At 32.4% G+C, this 27,705-nt stretch overlaps 1 protein-coding gene and 1 long non-coding RNA gene across 2 annotated transcripts; one reads left to right on the forward strand and one right to left on the reverse strand.

Annotated features, from left to right (window-relative positions):
* Positions 1-1,460: 1,460 nt before the first annotated feature.
* LOC725574 (LIM/homeobox protein Awh) lies at positions 1,461-15,602 on the reverse strand. The gene is made up of 4 exons (XM_006561948.3): positions 14,641-15,602; positions 8,287-8,600; positions 2,185-2,639; positions 1,461-1,872 (listed from the first exon to the last, which is right to left on the reverse strand). Exons 1-4 carry the CDS (start codon positions 14,677-14,679, stop codon positions 1,664-1,666), a joined length of 1,017 nt encoding a protein of 338 aa, XP_006562011.1. The 5' UTR covers positions 14,680-15,602; the 3' UTR covers positions 1,461-1,663.
* A 6,706-nt stretch (positions 15,603-22,308) lies between these two features.
* On the forward strand, positions 22,309-25,921 carry LOC100578104. The gene is made up of 3 exons (XR_003306334.1): positions 22,309-22,554; positions 24,566-24,923; positions 25,208-25,921. It is a non-coding gene; the product is annotated as an uncharacterized LOC100578104 (long non-coding RNA).
* The last annotated feature ends 1,784 nt before the right edge of the window (positions 25,922-27,705 follow it).

Genomic DNA, 27,705 nt, shown 5'->3' on the forward strand with positions numbered 1-27,705 from the left:
TCGTTTTAATAAAACGTGTAAGATCGAATATACGATTAGCGTAAACGAAATAAAACTCGAGAGACGTTCGGTGTCCCCGAAAATTGCCGAAGTTTCGTTTCGTGTCGACTCGGGTATATTCGGTATATCTCGGGGAACATCAGAAAGCAATGTTCCGAATGAAAGTATCTTTTACAGTGTTTAGGTAATTAATTGTGTAATCGTAAAAAGAATCATTATTTAATATACTTAATGTACTGTGATGTAAATATTGTAAACTAAGTATATATACAATATAAAATGTTGCACATATTTATTTACTTCCACATTGATTTTCCCAGCCCAAACAAAAAATATTAATGTCATTATATTATAAAGAACTTTTTTTATCTTTTAGATATAGTTTATTTTATTTTATATGTGATATAGATGTAGATATTTTTTCATTATTAAATTTTCTATGATTTTACAATTTTAATTTTCACAATTCGATATAGCATAGATGTAAGGAAAGCATATGTTTTTTTATAGGTTATAACACGATTTGAATACATTTAGCTGTACTTTGGAAAAATTCATAGTAGTTTAAGAGCATTAGTAATCTTTTCGATTTACGAAAAGTTTTTAAGGAAAATAGAGAAATAGGATCGAAAATAATAACTAATGATATTAACAGTAAAAGACATTTTTATTATTAACAGTACGGTTTACAATATTGCGCTATGAGTGTACAATATGGGGAGCGATATCAAATACTCATGCACGATTCTTTTTGAAATTTATATACAAAAGCTACGGGATATGTTTATGTACAATTTTATCTTAAAAATAAAATACTTTATAAGAGACGTGTGCGTAAGAATTTAATGAATACTAATGAGCGTAACAATTTTTATCGCTAAAAATGAGACCTATCGTTATTTAATCATACGTTCAATGCGTTGTTATGATTTTAAAATTTTAAAATAAATAAAGAATTATTAATGGAATTATAAAAAAAGTTGAAATTATGGAAACGTTGATTTGAATAATTATTTGACTTTGAGAAATAAAATTTACAAGATAATTTCTAATTGCAAAATATAAGATTTTTATGAACACATTTAAAATTTTAATTCTCGTTTGATTGCACTTTTGATGAATAAAACACCTGTTAAAACGAAAAGAAATCATAATGAGAAATCAGTCGTGGGAGTTAATCGAAATGGAATAAATAATTAATTCATTTCGTTTATTCGTAGAATAAAATCCCTAGAATCCTCATAGAATGCTATCCTATCCGTAGTATCACTTTTACTTTTTTTACTTGTTTTAAACAATTCGTTTTTGGTATGTACAAAAAATAGAGAACATTGAAGAATTCAAAGAGGATTAATATTTTATTTTTTCATAAAATTCCATCATAGATTCATTATAGATTTTATCTTCTTTTTTTACATCATATTTAAATCATCGTGTACTAAAATATTTATAAAAATTTACACTAATTATAAATCAAATTATCCTCTTTGAAATCCACGAATTTTATTACTATTTTTTCTTTTTGTTCTCTGAATTTTACGAGATCAATGTTTTAAAAGATTTTAATCGGAAACTTTTTATCTTAAAAAAAAAAAAATCAGAAATATCTTTGAAACTTGAAAAATTTGAATTTAATCATCGGTTTCAATTCTTGGACGAACTTTTACCCTGTTTGATGACAGAACTGAGCTTGAAGGTGATTGGGCGTTGTTGGGGTTAGAGGTGTCAGAGGGGTGAGAGGTGTCAATGGACTGCCAGGACTTTCACTTCCTGCGCTACCACCCTGATATCCTCCTAAATAGGCGCCTACCATGTTCACGCTGGTTGGGTATAATTCCACTGGATGATGTTGCATTGGTGGTGAATGGTGCACTAAATTTTCAAATGCAAGTATTAAAAATAAGATTTCTAATGATTTATTAAACATTTCATTTTTTTTTAAATAATATCTTTTATATTCTGTATTTCAATATTAATATTTTAATTATTTTATCTCCAGTATTATTCTACACTATATTAAATATTTTATATTAAATATGAAAAATTTCTATTGCATATATTAGTTTATATTATTTGTCATGAAAAAAATGACAATTTTGGCAAGCAACAAAATTACAATTTAATTTAATTTAATTTAATTCAAATTCAAGATAAATTCAAAGTGTGATGAAAAGATCTACTCACTTTGGGTCTTGATCTTCCCACTGTGCTTCTTCTGCCTGGCTCTCGAGTTCTGAAACCATACTTGCGTCACGCGTTTGCTCAACCCCGTGACATGCGCTATTCTCTCGAGATCTTGGCCATCAGGATTACTGTCTAACTGAAAGTTCGCTTGCAAAACCGATAGCTGCTCCTCCGTAAAAGTCGTCCTGACCCTCTTCGTCTTGCTACCTTTCCCACCGTGTTCAGAGTCGCAATCCTCCGACGACGAGGTATTGTTTCCCTCCACCACGTCGAGATAATGAGCCTTGCAGAGCAATCTGGCGTCGAGGAGGGCGAACTGCTCTCCGGTGGAGAGTTGACGGGAACACGCGTCGCAAGCGAAACACGCCAAATGATACACCCTTTCCCTGGCCCTCCTCACCCAGTCGCCAGCGCCCACACTTCGACCACATTTCGCGCATTTAGCACCGAACGTTCTGAAAATTGCAATTGATCGATAAAATTAATTGATAATATATAAGGATTATTAAAAATTTTAATATTAAAAAATTTCTGTAACAGAGAATATTTATAAAATGAAATTTATTTATTTTCATCTATATTTATCACTATTCCATTATTTCGTAAGAAAATTAGAATTAGATTGGTAGATGATTTGAGGAAAATTATTAAATGCATTAAATATACTACTCGAGCGACATCTAGATTTTTTCAAGGTTCGCAAAAAGCAAGAATCGAACGAGGAAAGGGAACGAGTTTCAAGGTGCTATTTTGGTCAAGATTGCAGGTTCATTCAGGACCTCCGTGCACGAGAATCCGACGGTCCTGTCCTCATTAACATACTACTCCGCCACTCGCTTGTCCTTTGGAGGCGCGTCACAAGCGCGAGCCATGGTTTAAGGGTCGCTCGACCTCTCGCGATTTGGTCGGTAGATTACGTCGAGATTATCTCGACGTCTCAGTCCCAAGCCTTCTCTCGCCCTACAAATGACTCGAGATCCTTTGAATTTCAGCCGCCTCGACACCAGGAAACAGATCACACATTTACGACTGTTGCTTTCGAGGTGATAGATATGCACGACCGATTTCTGGCTACCAATTACACGAAAACCGATATATCTTTTAATGAGATCTTATGCGAAGATAAAATCTACTAAAGATGATAAAGATTGACGTAAGTGATTGATATTTTGCAAAATATTCAATATTTTATCTCTTGGAAGAAACTGATTAATATTTATATACGTTTGTATAATTTATAAATAGTTTATTCTACGTTGATGAATTAGTTTTTTACTTCGATGTAAATAATTTGTTCCTCATAACTAAGAATTTTGCTACGACAAAATGAAGAATACGAGATGTATAAGTGGTAGATGAAAACGAAGAATGGATCGAAGGATTGGTTATTGTATGGAAAAATATGGTAAGCTACGGAAGGATTAGTTGGTTCACGAATTGCACCGTCACCGTCGCATCCAAGATATTTTTGGACATTATTGGTTATGGTGATCGTGCACAGGGCACTCCTAGAAGCGCATGCGCGTTCCTAACGAGACATCGAGACCCGACTTCGAATACCATTTCTCACTCCTTGAAATTCTATTCACGAACAATATAACTACGCTACAAATTTTTTTATTGCTTTATAAAACTTGAAATTGTTCCAACAAATCGAAAATTTCCCATTCTAATTAAAATTTAACGTATCACGATATATTTTAAACAACACAAACTTTAAAGGTTAGGTAGCATACCATCTTCACGATATCTTCACAAATTATTTTCTTAACCACACGAATTGAGTCATTTAAGATATTTTGCGATCCGAGACACCACTATTTTTCTTTCGAAACCAGCAAAGTGCAAAAGATGATGCAATTTTTCAATTCTACGTCTCTCATAGAACTCGTGAACGTTCGACGAGGTGTCATTAGCATAAATAGTGGCGCCACCCTTTTCTTTTCTGCCGCGTTTACGTCGGATCAAGCGAGGGCAAGAGAGAGGAGGCAGGGGAGAAGAGTGGAAGAGCACCGTGTAACCAGACCAGGAGAACTGGTATTGGGTATCTATAAATCTTCAGGGCCGTACATCGGCTACCAAACGACCCCGCCCTAATTTATTCATTTGTTCTTCCACATAGGCGGGCCCTATAAGTCAACAGGGGATTAAGTCGGCCGCTATCCGACCTCTGCACAGTAGAGAATTCATGATCCCTCCTTACACCTCCGTTCCTCGTTCGAATGCATTCGATTCTCGCACTACGTAGCCTGATCACGATCGCTATCTTCGATATCATTGGAGATGTAAATGGATCGCATGATAAATTATAAAATTCACGATATTTTACGATTGAATAATCGTTCTCTATAAAGATATGATATGCATGATGACATTTACGGTGAGATATATATTCTAAATGTAGAAGAAAAGTAGAAATTTTTTTATTATCTGAAAATTCATGTTTTGAAAAGTAAATTTTTCAATTAAAAGAACATTATAAAAAGATTAAGAGAAGAATATTAGAAAATTTGTATAATTTTAAAAAATATTTAGAGACTTAAATTTTCTTAATTATTTAGGTAAAAGAATATATATTAATAATAGTAAATTTAAAGGAATTGTCAAATTAATTAATTCACCATTTTTTGATAGTTATTTGACAATTATAATGAGAATTACAATAAAATTGAATAAATAGATAAATGTAATATATTTAGTTAGTTATAACAACGTAATTTGTCAAGAATTTTTACGAGAAGTTGTTTTACGAAGATTTGAGAAAAATATTGAACTTTATGGAATAAATGTTCGATTATTAAATATTATTGTAAGTTAATAAACATAACCTATATTTTTATATATCAACTCTTTACTTTAGCTTTTCATCAAAAATCTATTCTTTAAAAGTATTCTTCTTTAAAAGAATACATTATTAATAGTATAACATTATATTCGTAAAAAAATTTGTCAAAACAATCATGTCTTTTCATTAATTCCAATATCGATTTATCGTATCTTCGTAATTTCAAATTCGTATACTCGAAATTATCGGCTCCCCTGGGATGTTTAGGAAATCGTCGAAATCACGACAGTAGGCAGAAAATGTAGATTACCTCCGGGTCGCGGAGCATCGTGCATCTCGAATTCGATACCTTTCTCAGGAGAGTGTAGGCATTCGCATTTAAGTGCCATTAAGGCAGAAACGATAAGGTCGTGATTAAAGCAGCGGCCGATTCGGTGTCGCGGAGCATCGGCCACACTGAATTAAGAGAACCGGAATTCCGACGCTCTGGCATCGCTAATAGAGCGATTTCTGTTTCATTCCGCTCGTTTGAAATTCTGTGTCTTTTTCCTTTGTTGTACTCTATTTTTTCTTTTTTTTTTTTTTTCTGATCCATGAAACGATATCCGCGAAAGAGATCGTGGCAAAAGCAGAGAATAATGGCGAATATTTATTAATTTAAAAGATTAATCTAAAAGACACCCGTTCACTGGTTGAAAAGCACTGACACACGAGGGTGGACCAAAGAAAGAGAATCACAGCTGGTTTCGAACCTTACGAGGCGAATTCTTTAGTCCGATGGAACACTGGCGGTATTTGCTTGTGCAACGGCAACCACGCACACATGTATCAGTATTTTCGTGATCTTTGGTAAAAAATATCGAGAATATTGAGATAAATGAATAAAATTTTCATTATAAAAGAAAACAAAAATTGTATATTTAAAAATTCGATGCCGCATTAATTATAATTTTTAATGGTAATTAAATGTCTGAATTTAATATTATTTGGTATCCGACTATTAAAAGAAAGCTATATGATTTAATATTCAACTTCGCAATAGTTAGGTTAGGTTATTTGATTCGATTACAGAAACTTATAGATTTGAAAATATTCGCGAATATTCGAGAGCTTCGATCAAAAATATATTTTTTTTTTTACCTTCATGGACTTGTAATGAGAAAATGTCAGTTGAGATGTCCTTTATTCGTTTCCAACCTCAACGTCACAAGGTGACTCGCAACTCGCGCGCGAGTATGCGAGGTTACACGTATAAATCCGGAGATGTGAATAGCCGACTATACGCGTGAGGTCCAAAGAAGAAAAAAAAAACGAGAATCAAAAAGAAGGATACATCGCAAGACATTAATCACCCACTGGCGAACATCTCGAATATGCGACTAAGAATATCTGTTCGTATATCGGGAATATCTGCACCCACGTGACAACCACGTGACTCGAATAGAGTATCTTTCTTTTAGTAAAATCTTTAGTAAAATCGTAATCACGTTTTTCAATTTATTGACTTTTTTAAATTTGCCACTTATTATTATTTTTAAAAGTAAATAAATTTATTTGATACGATGATTTATTTAAGAAATTATAAAAAAATCCTATAAGTCGAATTAAATTAGAGATCTAGATCGAAAATCGAATACGATAGATCGAAACTTCCAAAATGCTTTTTAAGGAATATTTATTTCATTAAAAATCAAGAAATTTTTATTTCTGAAAAGAATCAAATTCAGATTGAATAATTATAACAATTATAATAATTTTTACATGCAAAATTTTTTTCCTTTTTATTTCTAGATTAAAATCGCCAGATGGCGATTCATATCATTTCGTGTTTTACCCTAGAACGAATTGGCAATCGTGATTGTAAGAATTAATTGTGACACACTTCTGTCAAATGGATTCTATAACCTTAATTTATACAATACTTTTTATTTTTAAATGATATTCTATATTACCGCATAATTTCAATAATTTCGTAATTTCAATACGTAAACAGAATGAACGATTTGTTTCTTTAACAACAGAAAAGGTAAGCCACTGAGACCATTTTGGCGAGTCACGAAATCGTAATTCAGAACGATATCTTTTAAAATCTATCCCAAAGGACTTGTACGAACCCTTTGAAACTAGCTTGCTCGATAGGGTGCCCGAGATATCTGTTATTCTAATGTCAGCGTACTGTACAACCGTTCCGTAAGTCGAACAAATGATCGTTTCTTCCAGGAGCTCCCGAATAGTAGTCGAGAAATGTCCTCTTAAGCTTGGCTTTGCTCACCGATTACGTATCAGTAGGGTGTCTTTATCGATTTCGATCAGTTGTGAATATTATTGGATTCATCGATAATCCTTCGTGTTGCTTCTGCATCATGGGACGACTGTCCCCTCTTAGTCGATTATGGATTGCAACTGAATGATGGAACACTTTGATTTGATGAACGAGGTATAGTCAAATCTCTCTTCATAGTTTAAATCTCGAAAAAATAAATATTTAAATAAGAAAAATTTAACAAATAAAAAATACAATGATTCTAAACAAAATTAATATTTTTTCAATTTAAGGTTAGGTTCAGTTGTACGAAGGAAAGAAAATAAATGTTGCGATGGAAAATTGATTTAAGAATATATATTTTATTATGTACAAAATTTGTTTATTTAAACAAATGAAAGGAAAAAAAATGTTACTTAAATTTATGTAAAAAAAAAAAAACAAACTACTACTCTATTTATGACCATTTCATAAATAGACTTTTCAATGATTGCACTTATGATTAAAATCAACTAAATTAAATATATGGATTACAAATTTGAACTAATCTAGCCAAATTTAGCCGAATTAAAAAAAGATGACCATCTCTAATTATTTTGCTTTGAATGTTTATTTATTTTGATTTGAATGTTTAAAAAACAAAATATTTCAAATGAATACAAATAAATTTAACTTCCTATATCATCATGTGCAAAAAGTATGTATATGTATCATATTGATTCCTTTTTCAAATTTTATTTTAAATTAAAACTGCATTTTTACATTTAATTATATCATTTTTACCGATATTAAATAGTTCATTTATTGCATTTTAGTGATTCTTAATTAATAAATATTTAAATCAACATAAAAAATTGAAATTCAATTATAATTTGAATTCTTATTAAAAGTAAATTAAAATAAAAAATTATAGAGGATTAATCAATTGCATACAAAAAGATTATATAAATCACGAGAGTCTAGAAACACAAGTTTCCTCGTAATCTAAGAAATAACTAAGATTAAAGGTAAGCCTGAGAAATAAATAGAAACCAGTCTTACAAACCGTACTTACAAGGCGTAGTCGTGTCTGCAATAAAGCCGCATCCCTCGAAGGAAACAGGAGTGCTGATCGTGCAGTGGCCTAGCACAGGCGCAACATTTCAGACATCTGGAATGCCAGGTACGACCCCCTACACAGAGGACAGTGCGCTCGCGTACGCTTTCCCCGCAACCACCACAATCCATTTCCATTCCATCGTGGCTGTCGTTACTCGTGATATTGGTACCGGACTTCTTAATATTCACATTATTATTGTTTGTGTTGACGTTGTTGTTATTTGAACAAAGGATGCCGTCCGTACACTCTGTCTCTGTTTCGATCTCGGTCTGAAATAAATTATTAATATTTTATTTTTAGTTATAATATTTTATTTTTAGGAAATCTATATTAAAATCCTCAGTTTTTTAAAATTTTGCATTATGTATGAAACATTCTATTGTGAAAAATTTAAATTAAAGTTAAGAAAAATAAATAAATATGGATTTAAATGATTGAAGATTTAATTATTATAAATTTTTCAGATTTGAAAATTTGGGAATAAATTATGGATTGGACAGTTTCAAATTATGGATTTTTTAAATTTATCGATAATGCTGTAATTAAAATTTGAAATTTTCGTCTCTTTGGCATTTATTTATTAATATTAAAGAATTTAATTTTAAATCAGTAAGTATATAAAACCAATATTCTCAACAAATTTATGAGAAATTCATAAAAGTTCATTATTTAAAATTAAAAATTAAAAGGAAAGAGAATGCACATAGATAGTATTAACAAGAAACTTCAAAAATACAAGAAATAATTCTCCTAGACAACTTAATTAACAAAGCAACTAACCCAGAGGAACCAGTTTTGCCTACAATACTATTCTCTGCTAATTTTTCATCTTCTCACATGGTTTACAACCTACGTGTATACACTCCACTACCTTCTACCCTCTTAAGTTCTACAAACATCTTGTATAAACCAACACAAACGCAATTCCTTCAATAAACCTCTCAAACAGCTGCTACAAGTCAGTGCACAGTGTCATCGTGCAATTTACCACCACGGCCATGTTATATCAAGTTATATTGGAATTGTGAGAAAGAACCGTGCCACGGTATTAACGTTATTAGAACCGAGAATTTGTTAAAATTTGTTGACCAGTGAATTAGCATGCTCGTTCAATTCATAAAAGTGTCAACTTGCACTTGAACAAAGTCTGCGCTGTATTTCATACATAGAAAGTTATTTTGAATTTCTTGAAATCTTCAAATATCAATATTTTATATAATCACCTTATGTGACTATTATAATAATAATAGCCATATTATTGACAAAGTGTTCCCAAAAATATCAAATTCACATCATTCATTCTTAAATAATATTTTTATAAAAAGAGATATGCAAGACTCAGTCCTGAGAAATATCATTTTCTCATCACCATATAATTCAACCTGGACTATGTAACCATAAATTTCTCACAACATATGAGAATCAAAATTTTTTCATCTGATTTCATAGTTATGACATGCAACACACTACGACCGTTTCCGGGTATGGAATATACAAAAAGGTTGGCTGCGGGCTCCAAATCTCAATTAATACTCGGCAAAGTGAAATAATAAACGAGCGGACGGCCGCCGGCTGATAAATGACGCCGCTCTGGGCATGATCCCTTCTCGATCACCGGCTTGGACCAGTGTTCACGATTCGCATGACTACGCACACATCGTGCATCGAACATGCGTGCACGCGAAACGACCTTTAGGAGAGGCGCAAATTTGTTCATTGTGGGCCTCTTGAGATTTAAGCGACAGACACGCCCCTAGGGACCCATAGGTAATAGAGCTTCCTTTTAATTGAACGCGTAACATGGTAGAAATTTTATAAATTTCGATATTGATTTCTTTCAGTGGAGATTTTTAATCTGAAATGTTGAAAAATGTGAATAAATAATAAATATAGATGAATATTTTATTACTATGCATATTTTTTAAATTGTTGATAAATAGATGAATATAAAATTTTTATTTGAAATAAAATTTTGTTATTTTTTTATAAATATTATTATTTTAAAGTATAGAACATATTTTTTAAAAGAATTTATTCTTTGCAGATTTCATTTCTATTGGTACTTAAATTAAAAAGTATCTTTTAATTGAAGATGTAATATTTTCTATGCCATTATTTAAATTTTAAAATAATATTATGAACATCATATGTTAATTATATATATCTGACTTCAGAAAAAATTTCAAAAATAATTCACGATTCATTCACTAAACTACCTGAAACTATTGCTTTAAAATTAAATCTGAAACGGATCTATGAATGGACCATGCTCAAGAAACTAATTGATTGAATGCACGAGAGATATCCCGGCCTTCTCTCGTTTAATTAATTAGGCTCGGTCGTGAGAGTAATCGAGGGATCTCTTCTCATCGCCAACTATAAACCGGAAAGAGGTTCCTATAAGATTAACCGCGCAAAATCTTTGAATGTCGTCCGTAAAATTTACAGACGATATATTAATTTACATTAGTATAATATTCGGAAAGATTTATCGTTCGACTCGATAATTGGATTATTAAATTCGAAAAATTTGTTAATAATCTTAAATCAAACGATCTGACAAAATTATCAAATAAAATAAATCATAAATTTAAAATATATATAAAAAAAAAATAAAAATTAAAGAGTCAAAAAATATTTACGAACATGTTTAAAAAAAATTAAAACTTTATTTCAAAAACTAATTTATCTTTTTAAATTTTAAAAAATTAAAAGCATTATATCTATATTTATATTTATAATAACACTAAATTTCTCACTAAATAAAATCTAATATTTAAAAAAAAAAAAGAATTGTATTCTCTTATAAAAGCATGATCATCGATTAAAATTCATCCTTTTAATTGTCGTTCATTAGTCAAGAACCGCTTGAACCAAACCTGTATAAGTAAGTACTAGGGGTTTCGACTGCGATTAATTGACAATCGAACGACACGATGCAGCTGATTTGTCTTTTTTCTTTCTTTCTTTCTTTCTTTCTTTCTTTCTTTCAGTCCAGTCTCTGTTGTTAGAGGAGCAGAGAACAACAGGGGGATAAAAACAACGAAGGGAAAGAGAGAAAGTCATTGTGAGTGCGTAGAGAGATAAACGCAAAGATAACGCGTATCTGATCTGTATGCAATTTTTTTCTTATCAGTGTGTCATGGCACACACATGCTTGTACATATATACCTGTGCGTTATACAAGTGCGTGTATGCAAGTATAGGTTATGTTTTACCTCGATAATATTAATTGGTACACGAGTAATTCACAAAGGTTATTGTTCGACCCAGCATGCAATCAATGAGTTAATTACATTATGTCTTTCGATTTATTCTATGTTCACATATTTATTTCTTTTTTAACTGGACAACAGATATATAAAACTTGTTTTGTATCACGTTTTAATCAAAATGTATACAGGTATAATGAAACACAATATAATTTCAGAAAATAACAACCAGAGACCTCTTGCGGATTAATTTAACAACTAATAGCATTAATAATTTAACGAGTTATATTTTATAATTTTTTCTTTTCTCATTAAATAAGATAATGAAAAACTTATAATTGCTAAAATTTATACATATAAAAATTTGTTATTACATTTTTTTATTATTAACCTTATGTTATGCAGTAAAGAGTTAGTTCTTAGTAAGTACTCAGTTATTCAACACATAAAATTATTTAAAAATAGGTTAAAAAGTTTTTGAAAAATCAAAAAAAAAATTTCAAATGAAAAATCGAATCAATTTTGATCGAGAATAATTCTTCCTAACAATTTTTTTACTTCAATCAAAATGATGTTTCAGTTATTTGATTAGAAAATCGCATTAGAATAGCAAAAATTATACCTGATGTGCGACACGTTGTATTAATCGATGGTGTTATGTCGAAGAGAAACGTGGCTCGATTTCCGAGGGAAGATCGAAATGCCAGAAGGTATAAATCACAGGTGGGAAATTCAACTTTGCCTTCGGCAGATCATAAATCAATGACCGTCCAGTTAAACGTGAAATGATTACTGACCGACGGTAAAAAGAGTGACAAGGAGAGAAAGGATAGAGAGAGGAAAATGAAAACGAAAAAAGACAAGACTATGTAGTATCTTCGAAATTGGCTGTCGTCGACGTTGTCTTTCTCGAGGTGTCGGTTGTGCAACGGCTCTTTTTTTTTTTCGACGATTCTTCCCTTCACGGTTTTTCAGATAATTGGTGTGTTCAGAAATTCACGTGTGTTCAATGTTCGCGTATTTAACTCAACGATGATGGATCGAAGAGAGATTTTATGATTTGAAATATATGATAGAATCTTCTTTATCGAACAGGTTATTTTTTTCAGTTCTGTTTTTAATTCTCTCGTTCGCGAAAATTGAATATTCAATCGTGAACTATTCCATGCATTGGATAATTTAAAAAAAAAATTTATTCCATATTTTTTTATTTATTTCATGAACCATTCCTTTTTTGGTTGTATTTATGATTCATATGATTTCATATGTTCAGTATTTTTTATTTTATTTGTTTTCTTTTCAATTTTATTATTCCACACATATTTACAAAAAAATAATGTACACGTATAGCATTTATTGCTGATTTATTGCAATATTAATATATTACTGTCTCAAGTCACTCACTCGTAGCTATTAAATCTCAATCGTGTTTAATCATAAATTCCTATTATCACGTAATAAACTACACGATGAAAATATTGTATAATACCTACTTGAATGTTGCATTATATAATTGCAGTTCATTAATTCCATTGTTTGAGAACGAGACGCTGTTCACGCTTCGTTTGTCAAATTTAATCTCAAAAGTATATATTCAATATACGGTGATAAAGATTATACAAATATTTATTCAATTTTCCCTCTTGTTGATTCCTGATTATTTGTCAATCATAATTCTCCACAATCTCATTGTTTCAAGCGTTAAACCATAAAGTAGGTATTTAAATAATAAAGTAGAACACTCATGATCCTATAATATTTTTAATTGAATTAAAAATGTATTCTAACAACAGATTCTATTTTTTAATTGCATATTAATTAATTATTAACTAATTTTAATTAAATATTTTTCATTAGACATAATTATATGTAATTCATTATGAAAACTACTCTATGAAATATATAAATTAAAAAAAAAGTTAAATTAGAATTTTAAAAATTTTATAAATTTTTCTATAATAAATCTATCGAAATAAATTATTATTGATATCTATGTTTATTAATTTCGAATCTAAAAGATTCAATAATTGAGTGAGTGCAAAATTAACAATAATAATTAATTAAATACAAAAAAAAAATGTAAAAAAAAAATGGATATCAAAGAATTTTTTAATTACACAATGATTGCACAACAAAAGAATCGAAGAAGAAAGAAAAAGAATGTAAAAAGAAAGAATAGAATGAAACATTTCAATGATCATAGGATTTTACAATGGCGTTCCTGGCGTTAAGGCGATCCACAAAAAGGCGAGTCCACAAAATTCAAGGGATAATTTACAACAGGTCGAAATTCGTCGTTTCTCTTTAAGTACCCTGAGGACCCGTCTTAAAAGAAAAAATAAGAATATCTTTTTCCGAAAAACTCGATTAATAATTAATCTAACAGATTTGAATAAAAATATTTACAATTTCAAAAAAAATTTTCTCATTAATCACAATCCAATAAGCATAATGATACGTTCCATATATTATGTAAACACATAAACATATAAACACATCGATAAATGTATAATTTTATAATTTATCTTATATATATATTCCAATTTCAAAATCCACAAGTATCTAACCTTATGGAGTCAATTAATACAAAATCAAATCTTCATTGAAATAAAAAAAAAAAATGAATTCTTCGATCGATCTTTTTTGTAGGTGGATCTCCGAAGAACGCAATCAGCGAGTAGTTAGGAAGAATAATAGGAGTCATTTTTTATTGACCAGCACTTCGAGGCGACGGAGATGAGCTGACAAAGTGAGAAATGCCAGGGTGAAGAGGTCAAACGGACCTCACTATCGACTACCGGACACCTAAGATCCTCGTATACATTCGTCACTTGGCTACATGGATATTTAATGCCACAGGTGAGTAACATTCCTAATGATTTATCGTTCCTTATACGCTTCGCCAATGATTGTAAATAATTTTTCGATTGTAATATTTTAAAATTATCTCGATCCGCGTATCGATCCGTTCTATAAATATTTTTTTTTTTTTTTTTAGGAGAAAACGTTACTTCTTCTCGAAGTTTGCGTTTTTATATCTGACGTTTAGTATGTATATCGTAATAGTAGTAAAATAATAAAATTTCAATCTACTCACCTTCATCTTCCTTCGTTCCAGAAATTTTTTGAATCTCATAAACTTCCTCTTTCCGATTCCATAATCATCGAACAATCAAAAAAAAAAAAAAGTTTCTTAAAAACAAATACACGTGCTACAATATTATACCCTCCATACACGAAGTCCGAAATATTCACATCACTCGAAGCATAATTGTAAAACTGAAACTCGCGCTTCAACGATTCAACTCTTTCGAAAATAAATTTGAGAAATTGAGAAAAATCAAAAACAATCACAAAAGGCAAAAGAAAAGATTTTATTGTCGATCAACTGAAAGATCGAATAGAATCACACGAAATATATCCTGTCCCGATCCGTGGCCCGGGAAAGACTGGCATCCTCGATTCTGCCCCTTCCACACGTCGCTCGTTCACACACACACGTTCGCTCGGTTTCTTTGCACAGCTTCTACTCCGATGCATTCGCTCGTTCCATATATGTATACGATTTGAGCATGTGTACGGGACGCTGCAACGTGGAGGGGATTCGTGTTGCGTGACTCGACTCGGGGTTGTTCGTGGCACTAGGTGGCACAGAAATGACGCTTTTCAAGACGAAGACTTCTGAAACGAGAACGAAGCTCCGCCTATTAGAACACGCCCATGTTCCACTGCGCTCCGCTGGAACCCCTGCTATCGTAAAGTTCCGAGGTTGATAGAGTGGGGGCGATCGCGATTCTCTGGAAGCGAATCACACGGGAATGGAATTTCTGCGGGCAACGTGTTTCTCGTAGCGGTGTCAACTCTTCCTATTTTATTATTTTCTCTCCTTTCTTTCTCTCGATTCCGTCTCTCACTTTCTATTTCTTCCCACTCCTCATCGTCTTTGAAGTTCTCTTACATTTTCTCATAAAGTTTTCTCGCACCTACAGTTTCCATTCTTTTTTATTCATTTTAGCGTAGGATTATTTGTTTCTTCTTAGAGTTTTAAGAATCGCATTTTTTTTCGTTCGTTTGAGAAATATTTTCTTTTTTTCTTGTATTATATTTAACCTCAATTTTTATTAATACTATTTTAGAAATTCTTGCAGTCATTTTTTTTATAAATTATTTATGTTTAATTGTTTATCACGTTTATAGTTAAGGAAATATGCTTTAAAAAAAATTCATGTAGATATTCGTATCATTCCTCCTTTATAGAATGTTGATTATTCCGCTAAATATATACATAATCAATACCTCCTTGATTTCCTGAAACATTAACATCTGCATGTGACAATCAAGTGATTACGTGTACTTTTCGAAAAATTATCCATCAATCATGCTCATAAAGTTTTTTTTTTAATAATCGATAATATATACTAAATGTCACGTATTGGAAATTACACAATTCATGAATCATGCAAATCACTTCGAACAGGAAAAAGAATAATTTTATTGTTTCCGATAAACGATTTTGTTTTTGATAATCATTTTATTGTTTTCAATAAACAATTTTAATATAATTGTCAGTTTAATAAATTATATGTCTCAATCTCGTATAATTTACATCTATAATCATAGGGAAAAAGAATCTCAAATTATTATCTTAGTAAATAAAGTAGTATATATAATTAATAAACGTTTTATAATCTACTTTATAGGCATAGAAAAAAATACTAGATCAGAATAGTATCTATGATTAAAAAACTTCTGTTCTCTAAAGCAAGGTCAAAACTTGTGACTCGGTTAAGCGTTTAGTTACGGTTTACCCTTAGAGGGTCCACTATCCCCTTCCAGCATATTTACGTGTGGATATATATTTTATATTCCCTCCGTTCCTTTTTATTTTCGATGAGTTTGGGTTCTCGAAGAGGTTCGAGCACCTGTTTGTATTTCTGCTCCGCCGACACATAAATCATTCTCGAATGGACTAACGCCTTTTATCACTGCTATATCCCTCTCCTCTGCATCATCCTCTTCTATCGAAATGATGCGAGTAGATACATAGACGTATATATACGAGGTCCTAGATTCGTATACGCCCACACCTAAAATGAATATGAATTTTTTCTTCGGTTTCAAAACCCGAGAAAAACTGTCAAACGGATTTTCGGCCCTTATCCACTGTCTTTTTATTGCCATTCTATCGACGTACGCGCCTGTGTATCCGTAAAATTCACTGTTTCTTGAATTATATGCCTCGAAATGGAAAAAAGGCATCGATAGAAATAGGTTAGAGTTAGTATGTTTGGATTACATCCATTAGACAATTTTTTAATATTACATTTTTTGCTATCATATATCATATCCTTTTTCTTTCAACGAATACTGCTTAATTTTTTATTCAAGGTTATGCATAATTTAAAAAGCAATTACATTTACTCATTAAATTTTTTTCATATTGTATAAGAGTATAATACTAACCTAAAAATAAACTTCAATGTTTATGTTCATATTAATCATCAATTCTAATATAGATGTACAGATGACAAATGCTGATCACTTTCAATATCTCTTTCTTCTAAAAGTATCAAAGGAACAAGAAACGAATTCTCTTCATTTATCGTCACATTCCTCCAGTCTCCAAGTTGTACTTAATATTTTCAAGATAAATGCGCGTTATATGTTTTCAATGGAATCACGATACGCCCTCTATTTGTTAATATCATCGTAGGCGCGTGTGCGCATGCTTGCGAATCTCGCGCGTGCAATCGCGACGCGATACGGACGTATAGGTTAAGTGTGTAAACGACGTTCACGCGTGCGAGAAGAAGCAACAGGGGCCGTCGTACCCGCGATCGGCAGGATACGGGCCATTAGTAACGCTTACCCGGCATAAAGCGAGAAAAATGGCGGTCGAATTATTCCGCTAGTGGGACCGAAAACGAACAAAGGTTCCTACCTCGCGAGGACACGCGGAGGATCCTTCAAAAAGAAACCACGGGGTTCCAGCGATGCCGATTCTTACTAAGGGGACAATCGTCGCATTAATCGATACTATCGAGAATCCTGTTCCGCGATCGATGTCTCTTTCTCCTTAGAAACGTAAATAATAAGTGCGTACATCGTTTATCACGATAATTATTATACATAACCTTAATTTTAATTCTTTCAAGACTATTAAAATATCCTAAGATAATTTTTATAGATATATTATAAACAAAGTTTTATTGTATACAGTATAGTAATTTCTGAAGAAAATAAATGTTTAATTATCATTACGAATTGATGCGAATAGAGAATAAAAATAAAGAATTTTTTAAAAATTATTTTTCATTAATGAATATAATGTTAAAAGTTATTGTAGAATGTAATATCCATTTGCAAAAAATATTTTTGAAAGTAAGTTTTATTTTCAAATGTAATTATTTGTACTTTATTAATCGAACATTTTTCTATACGTGTAAATTAGCAATGTAAACAATATTGTAACGATAATGTAAATAACATTGACAAAATAAAAAAAGATGTGAAAATCGTGAGAAACGAGGAAATGTAAATCATGTTTAAAAAGTTTCCCATTTTCTACCGAATATTCAACATGCTGGGAAAGAGTCGAAAACTTGCGGTTTCTCTTCAAACATTTTTCGAGAAATTTTCCAACGTCCAAGCGGAATTATCATGATAAAAGTGGTCGTAGAGACCTGTTCACATTCAAAATCGAGGGGATACATTGTCGCATACAGCCCTCGATACCTTATAAAAGAATACAAATTCGAAAAAGCAGTCTGACATGTCACTCGCATTGGTAACCACCTGCTGTGCAAACACGCACTGTTGTCAAAATCCGACCACACCATAACCGACTTTCTTTCTTGTATACCTTCACACGGAACACTTGAGATTAAAGGGAACACTGATAAACCTGGCCTCGACCTAGTCTTGTATTGGCTGAAATATAAAACATTTTGTAGTTCTAATTTGATGAAGTGGAAATATTTACGATTCTCAAACTTTTTTAACAGGAAGATCGTTACAAGATAATATTTATAACAGAATTTTAATATTTTATTAATATTACATATGTAAATGTTATTTCGTCTCTCAATAATCATTAACATAACAAATTAACGTTTAAATCGAAAATGGGGAAAAAAATCTCGCAAATACAAAAATTTCATAAAAAAAAAGTTTCCAATGCTAGTCGAGTTCATTAGTCAGTAACCGTATCGTTAACCTTCGTTAGCATATCCACGGCACGTCTGCGCGAATTCAAGGAATTGCTTCACAACCGGAAATTTCGCGAGATATTTATGTACAGGTAGTACAGAGGCCTGCAACTGTATCACTACGGGTATAGTCCTGTAATTTTGGGATTTCCACTTTCAGAGAAGCATGGTAAAGTCGAAGAAGGAACAGGATGGAACGAGGGACTGGAAAGGAGTATATACGCGACTGTAGCAGCTTCCCCAACGTATCTCTCATCCTCGCGCTCTCAGCTTCCTGCTCTGTGATCTCAGCCCGTCTGAGTTTCATCCCTCTTCAAGTTAGCTAACAGCAGGATCCTGCACAATGTAGTCGTGATTGCAAATCCGCTCGTTATCATCAAAACTGCGCCCAACCTAACGAAACCCACCCTCTTGCCTCTTCTCTCTCTATCCACTTGATTTCTCTCTTTTCATCTTTCTTCTCTTCATCTCGCCTCAACCATTTCACTTCTGTGCTCTCTATCTTCTGTCACTCCTTTAACACGATCAAGTACTTTTCAGAAAGATTTTTCAATATTTTTCTCCTTGATCGGGAATTCGAAAGTCTACCTATATCTATGACTCTCAATAAAAGACATATGCTTTAAGATATAATTTGAAGCTTTTAGATAGACCGTAATTTATAATTATTATTATTATTATTAATATAAATAAACTTGAATTTAAAAAAAAATAAATTTCCAACATTCGTAATACAATATGAATCTAAATAATTTTATTACTAACTTAATTCTTTCATCGCGAACCTAAGAATTTTCGTTAGATTTGAATCCACTGATGAGAATCAAGATAAACAGAGTACAATAGTTCAATTGTTCGTAATAAGATCATTGGAACGTCGAAATCAGAAGTATAGGGAATGATTGATCTTCGAGAAAAAAAATTACGATACAATAAAAGAAACAGTTTTGATAGCGGATGCCGATCATTCTTACTCACCTGTAATAGCACAGGATCATTTCGTCATTGGATGAGAATGTCATGAGTTTTCTTACCGTATCCCGAGGGATATGTCACGCTCGAAATGTTTTCATAGTTACAATACAACTTTCTTCGTGTCACTATGATGAGTCGAAAAATGATTTCTCAACAGTTATATGGAACTTAAATAAAATTTAAACTTGGTTTATTTATATTTGATATCTTTAAATATGATGTATAATTATAATTTTAAATATGAATAATAAATTTTGGAAATGAATATTGTGAATACACCTTTGCATCTTTTTGAGAATGTCACTAATTATATCATAACCTCATAACCTCATTAAAAAGTTAAAATTTTTGTCAAATTCAGATAAAAAGAAATTCATATATTTCAGATTGTTAACTTTTATTGAAACATTCTTTCAAACATTCTGCATTACATGGCACATGTTAAACAAGATCATAATCTTCATTTCCTATTATTTATTCATCTCACTTATCAATCGTACTAACAATACCTATATACGCAAACCATAACCTATCTTACATAGTACACGAGCACTACCTATCGTTGCTTTGACAAAGGAGGATCATCATTAATTTGAAACACAGTCGACACTGAATACCAGTACAAGTTTAAGCGCGTAGCGTACGCGTATCTCGTTTCGAATTTGTGGGATCTGTACGATCAAACGTTCCGAGGTTTATGACAATATGTATGCATATACGTTTCATACATTCACACAATTCACCTAGGAACAAATCGTTTCTGCAGAGTGTTCAAATGCCGTTGTACCCATTAATGATTCAGCTGAATTTCGTCTCGACACGGTGATAATGTTCGCGATAATTAGTCAAGAGAAAGAGCGATACAATCTATGGATGCTGTAATATACTGTACCACCAATACCGAATTTTTTTTCGTCGTCGAATAGATTGACATTCTACATCGAGGCGTGGAGCATCCAATAATAATCGTACGAATCATCTTTTGTATGATTTTGTACGATAAATAAAAATCGCGATGGAAAAATAAAATAATTATTATTAATCATTATATAAAAATGTTTATAAACATTTTTTTCAAAGTTTGTCTTTTTGACGAATGACTATGCAATTGCTAGGGAATAATTAAGAGTTACATAAATGTTGGAAAGACACCAGGAAAATCGATTTTTGAAGATTTTTGAAGAATAAACGAAGATTTATGTTACAGGTACAAAATAACTTTTAATTTTTTTTATATAGATTTTTCAATATAGATTAGAAAATATAGATTAAAATTCATATTAAATATGAGTTTTAATAAAACGAAGTAAACGAAGTGTGATTGAGGTTATGACAGGTGAAAAGTAATATTAGAAACATCTGTCTAAATACTAGATGCACAAGTAAACTTTAATAAAACATCTTTATCTTTTATATCTATTATCTTAAAAATATTTTTAATAAAATATCTTGATTACATTTATGTAAATTGGATTATAACTAAAAATTTCATTATATTATGTAATTTACAAAATAACTAAAAATTAACAACGACGAGTCGCATATAACGATACGTATATGTCCATCTTCAATTCCCCTTTCTAAATTCAAAAAACGAAACCACTGATTCCACATTGTCATCATCGATACCGTCACACTCGAAATGATCGCGTGGGATTGCGATTCGAATGAATCGCGAAAGAAAATCGCAATCGTCGCCGCTCTCACCGACGTTCTCCTAATAAGAGGGTGTTCGGGGGTGTAAGTCTAATATTATGTAATAGGGGCCACGTGGCAGCCGTTCGGTCCCCCGGAATCGAATTCGGTCAGAGTTCGGGTCTCCGCTGTGTCGATTGTCGTAGGAGAAAGGAAACGTAGCCGCCCGTATTCCGCATAGCTACGTTGGGTTTCATCCCTCTCGAGTCAACGTTCACAATGAACTGCACCCCGCGGCAGCGGCAGCCAGTATTCAGCCTTTAATCCGATTATTCCTTTCGAATCAACGAGCACCACGTTTCATTCCCGGATCCGTGTGCCCACTTACCGAACCGATGTTCGACCTGCGCGCGTGTAATACGGGCGAAAAAGAAACGTGCCGCGCGGAAAAAATCCGTGTAATCGGTTACATCTCGATCAGAGAGACGAATCTTTCTTTTATTTACATTTCACCACGTAGGCTGGCTAGATTCGTTAGGATACGATTGCTTTTTCGAGCGAAAATTGTCGAATAGAATTTTTATCGAACCTATTAAGAATTTAAAGAAAAGTGAGGTTAAGATACTTACTACTTATCGTAAAATATTTTCGTAAAATATCGATATAACTCGAAATTAGAACACATATATATTATAAGTGGATATTAATAGGTATGTATTAATATTTATAGCTATAAATTCGAAATAATAATTTTAATATCAAAATTATTATAAAATTTATTGCAATGAATATGCGCATATATATTATGTACATATTATGTAATATATTTCTATGTATATTAATCCAATTCAGATTCTGATTATTTGCAAGAATTTTTTTTAAAAATTATCGAATTATTTTCCTTTCTTTGACTAACATCTGCACTTTATTCTTTTTCAAGGTTCAAGAACGATACTAAAATACTCGAATGCATTCCAATAGAAGTATAATAATCTCTCGGGTGACAATTAAATCACCCCCTTCAATGACCATCGCGTTTCACCTTCGAATTGAGTCGTTCGTAAACGATCTTCCGCAGATCGGAGAAGGGAAATACACGGCTATCGAGGATAAAATAAACGAAGCGATGCGAGCGTGTAATGGCAACGTGGGTCGCTCAAGAGGAAAGAAATCGGTTCGGCCGTGAAACCGCGGTACGGTGAATTGGTATTTAAAAATATGCATGCCGACAGATGCGGTTTCCATGTCGCACGCTTCCACCGGCTCCCATAAATATGATAAGGCCCTATAAAGAGATATACGAGCCTATAAGCCGGTTTCACGTACCCACCAACTCGAGAAGATTCAACCGAGCTCGTACATTGCAAAATGAGGAGCAGAAACGAACGAATGGACCAAAGATTACGCGTTAACGTTCATTAATTAGAGGGTTAATCGGTGGTAAGCCAGATACAACGCCAGAACTCGGTGAAGATTTTGGGATGAGGTGAATCGTGGTACACAACTTAAAAATAGTGAGTTACACGTCTATAATGGTAAAAAAGCATTCGATGAAAACTTTTTATATATAAAAATTAATTTAAATTATGATTTTAATGCAAATTCATACTAACTATACAGAATATAACATATAATAGATATGTGAAGTAGCTTTTGGAAGAATTATAGCTTTTGGAAGAGAGTGAAATCAAAAGGTTTTTCATGTATATTTTGCAACAAAGTGATGAAGAAATTACCTAATTGATTAAATGATTTTAATGCAAGTTCATATTAACTATACAGAATATAATATATAATAGATATATGAAGTATATTATAGCTTTTGGAAGAGAGTGAAATCAAAAGGTTTTTCATGTATATTTTGCAATAAAGTGATGAAGAAATTACCTAATTGATTAAATGATTTTAATGCAAGTTCATATTAACTATACAGAATATAATATATAATAGATATATGAAGTATATTATAGCTTTTGGAAGAGAGTGAAATCAAAAGGTTTTTCATGTATATTTTGCAACAAAGTGATGAAGAAATTACCTAATTGATTAAATGATTTTAATGCAAATTCATACATAGCTATACAGAATATAACATATAATAGATATATGAAGTAATTATAGCTTTTGGAAGAGAGTGAAATCAAAAGGTTTTTCATGTATATTTTGCAACAAAATGATGAAGAAATTACCTAATTGATTAAATGATTTTAATGCAAGTTCATACGTAATTATACAGAATATAACATATAATAGATATATGAAGTAATTATAGCTTTTGGAAGAGAGTGAAATCAAAAGGTTTTTCATGTATATTTTGTAACAAAGTGATCAAGTTCTAAATTCTAAATATTATAATTTAAAAGAAAACTGGAGCATAAAACTTTGAGCATTGATTTCACTTCTTTTATAATGACATTTTAATAATAATAATAAAAAAAGCTCGTTATGCTTTTAACAAATTTCATTCAAAAGAAGAAGCGTTCAAATACTCTCACGAGCCACATATAATTTACTATTTTTAAACCGTGTTTGTTTTCATCAGACTATAGATTTTTACCTCGTCAGAGAACACGTGAAGGGACGAAACGCGAGGACGTGAAGGGACGCTCGCATCCCTCCGCCAGCCCTCTCTCCTCCCCATCTCACCCCCGCACGTTTCGAACGGCCTCGGTTGAATTTTCACGAAATCCATCGGCGGAAAAGTAAAATGGCCGTTGGGGTGCGTACGGCCGTTGATCGATAAAAGCGTCGCGACGCTGGGCGTGTCCGTCCGTGCAAGCCGCCTCCGCAACGCCCCGCGAGATACTCTCACGAAAAGTTTACCCCGTGTCGTCGGCAAACGGCGCAAGCTGCAAAAAGGCGAGGTCCTCCTGCTAACAAACTGCCGCCGTGTCCCCCTCGTGTTCCTCTTCGACCTGTTTGTACACCCCCCACCCTCCCCTTCTTCCTCGAAATAATCCGCCTTCTCTCGCGTCTTCCGCGAGACTCGGGGGAGAAATCTTCCTTTCTTTGATTTTTATTCGTGATTTGAGAAAGAAACTTGTTAATTGAAATACTTATCATTTATCGTTATTTTGTTCCAATGACGATCCATAAGATGTAAAATTGATAAATGATTACAAGTTTCAAGTTTCTTCTGGTCGATTTATTTTTAAGATTAAGCAAAAAGAGGGATCTCTTTTCATTTTTTCCTTTCCTTTCCAGGTCCACTCTCTTTCATTGGACTTTAGTAGTACGTAGACGATGGAGCATCCAGGACGAAGGAGCATAAATGGATTAGAAGGGTCCTGCCGGATGACTAAGTTTTAGCCAGGGCAGCGCCGGCGCCAAATCCAATTTGATCTTAACGTTAACTCGATCCCGCGTACGGTTACACGGTGAATTAAACGTCGTTGACAACGTGGAGGTAACCGAGGTCTCAAAAATACCCTCTTATGGGTATATACACCGCCGATACAAGCCAACAAGTGGCGAGTCGATCACTTTTTTCTTCACAAAAATTTCTTCAAGGATACTTTATTTCCTTATTCAATTATTCCTTTAAACTAGCAAGGTGTTCATGGTAAATCACTTTTTATATATGTAATAATTAACGTGAATCATGTTTAAACCGTGTAATCACTATATAAGAAGAATGTTCAAAATTATATTTTTATAATAACTATATTAAGATTTGTAGAATTTGTAAAAATTTATGGTAAAATGAAAAATAATGGATGAACATTCTTCTCCTGTATATATTTTAATTCATAAAATCTTAATAGAATCAATATATTTGATTATTAAGGATAATTATAATTTGAAATAAAATTTAACACACGACTGATCAAATTCATAAATTTTCAGATATCATCATCGTCTCAAGATTCATCAACACACGTATGGGACGTAACGAGATACAAATATTTATTACCATCCATATCAATCAAGTTCCGACATCCATTTCAACAACCTTGTGGGACATCAAAGCGTTCTCCTGCTTCCGTATCGTCCTCCTTGATCATCCTCGTCCTCAAAGGAGAGCTCTGAAATCTCGATGGCTCTATATACAGAAGCTCGCGTAATCGCTTCGAATCCGATTATGCATTAAAGATCCTGCCGCTGACTTCGCGATTTCGCGATGATCTTCGCGCTTTGTAAACGACCGGGGATGTTCCATCCTTGCCACGTACCTAACTTGAAAAGTTGCTGGATCCCCACGACTGGTTTCCGTTGGAGAGGACCAGAGCCACGGAAGATGATTACGACGGTGGAGGGTGGACTGGTAAAATTGGGGAGAACAAGGTGAATTCGGGTGGCTCGGGTCCGGTTTATCGAGCTGGAACAACAAGCGGCAATCAGGCATAACTCGATCATTTCATTCTTCTACGTCCGTGCTCCGCCCTCGATCTTCGTGGCCCTTCCTGTGTCGCCCCCGAACTGCTCGCGATATACACGCGTAGAGGACGATTCAAAAGTGTGAGGATGAAATGGAAATGGACGTTTGATGGACGACTTTGGTTAATTGGAATATTTAATAATTTGTTTTGATGAAGATAATATTTAAAAGTACATCAGGTCATGATAAGATAATATGAGAATACAATTTTTCTTTGTTATTTATTATTTATATATTATATATAATATTATATATTATTATAGGTGTGATAACATGCGTAGAAGATGATTCAAAAGTATAAAATTGAAATGGAAATGGATGTTTCATTTGATAAAGTCTTGTAAGTACATTACATTAGATCACAATGAAATATAAGAAATATGAGCTTCCAAGAATATAAGTCAAAATAATAAGGATGAAGTGAAAAGTGGATGTTTGATAATCTTTGACTAATTGAAATATTTATTATTAGAAGAATATTTAAGTTTGTTTGATATAAATATATAATGCAATTATTCACATCATATCATAACGAAGAATGAGAATAAAATTTTTCTTTGTTACTTAGGAATGATAAGAAGATTCAAAAGAGAATGCAGAAATGGATGTTTTCTATGGTGGAGTCTTCAACCATTGATCAAGATATATATAACTAGGATATAAATTCAGAAGAAATTAATGAAACATAGACATCTTTATGGAAAATATAAGATAGATAAAATAGTAGGACATAATTATCGTCATTAAGGAAAAATTTCGAATTGTATCGAAAGTATCTCGTGATATATGAATATCGAGAAGTGCTTTGTGATGAATTGACAAAGAAATGTCGTTACATCGACATTGTAAATAGATATTTGAAACTATCTATATACTCTTACTCTATATATCTACAAGAAACAAGATAGGCGATTGTGTTAAGATATCTTTGTAGAATCTCTCCCCTTGTTTCACGGAATCTCGATGGAATCGCGAATCCTAAAATCCCAACCAATCTGCTTCAGTTCGCACGTGTTTCGAATATATCTAACTTCCAACAGAAAAGAAACACAGATAAACTTCTTATTTTTCCATGAAATGATCACAATTTTTCAAGATACTTTTATCTAATGAGATATTCAAAAATTAATGACCATGATTATTAAGATTCAATTATTAGGATTAACTTTATCATTGAATAATTCCAACAAAGCAACAATAATGTTACTTTCGATACTTCGAAATTGTAAATAAAATTCCAGAAATTAGAAAAAAATAAGTCGAATGTAAAATTTGTATGCAGGTATTACGTTTGTACAGAGTGCATACTAGCTAAATATTATGCACCCCCGATAGTCGATTCGTCATTGGTCGATTCGATGGCTGCATACCGCGCAGGCGGGTTATCAGAGAGGGAGGTAGGGGTGCAAACCCCTAATTTCTGGAACAATAATTTTAGTCATCGGCACGGTGGTCGATTTGCGAATCGCATTACGCCACGCTCAAAGGGCCAACGAGACTCGATTCTCTCTGTTAGTAAATTCTGTCGGTCGGTCGATTATTATTACTACTCGAAACAGGATGGCATATGTAATGGTCCAGGAATCGGAGTGGGCGGTCTGTTTTCATTGAAAAAAAGCTTACCTTCCTTCCTACCATGTATTTGTGCCGGTTTAATGTACATAATCGATGAATCGAGAAAAGATTCAAAAGGGTTGACATCATTGAGGGTGAAGGCATTGCGGGTATTGTGAGATTCGAACAGACATTTTTCTTAATTCTTAAATGCACGATGTCATTTGGCGAAAGACACGTAACATTTATTTTATAATGTTTTGGAATATATTAGTAAAAAATTTGAAGTTATTAACGTGATCAAAGATTTGAAGAATTGAAAGAAAATTTAGATTAGGAGTTAATAAATCTTTCTTTCAATTTTTTTTCAAGTTTGATTTCATCTTTCAATAAAATTTCAATAAAAATACTT

This window comes from Apis mellifera, linkage group LG1 (genome assembly GCF_003254395.2).
Source record: "Apis mellifera strain DH4 linkage group LG1, Amel_HAv3.1, whole genome shotgun sequence".
NCBI classification, from domain to species: domain Eukaryota; kingdom Metazoa; phylum Arthropoda; class Insecta; order Hymenoptera; family Apidae; genus Apis; species Apis mellifera.

Coding starts and splice junctions, on each gene's coding strand:
- LOC725574 (XM_006561948.3), bottom strand. CDS start 14,679: ATGAGATTCAAAAAATTTCTGGAACGAAGGAAGATGAAG. Junction 8,601..14,640: donor TGGAACGAAGGAAGATGAAG/GTGAGTAGATTG, acceptor AATTTATTTCAG/ACCGAGATCGAAACAGAGAC. Junction 1,873..2,184: donor TGGGAAGATCAAGACCCAAA/GTGAGTAGATCT, acceptor TTGAAAATTTAG/TGCACCATTCACCACCAATG.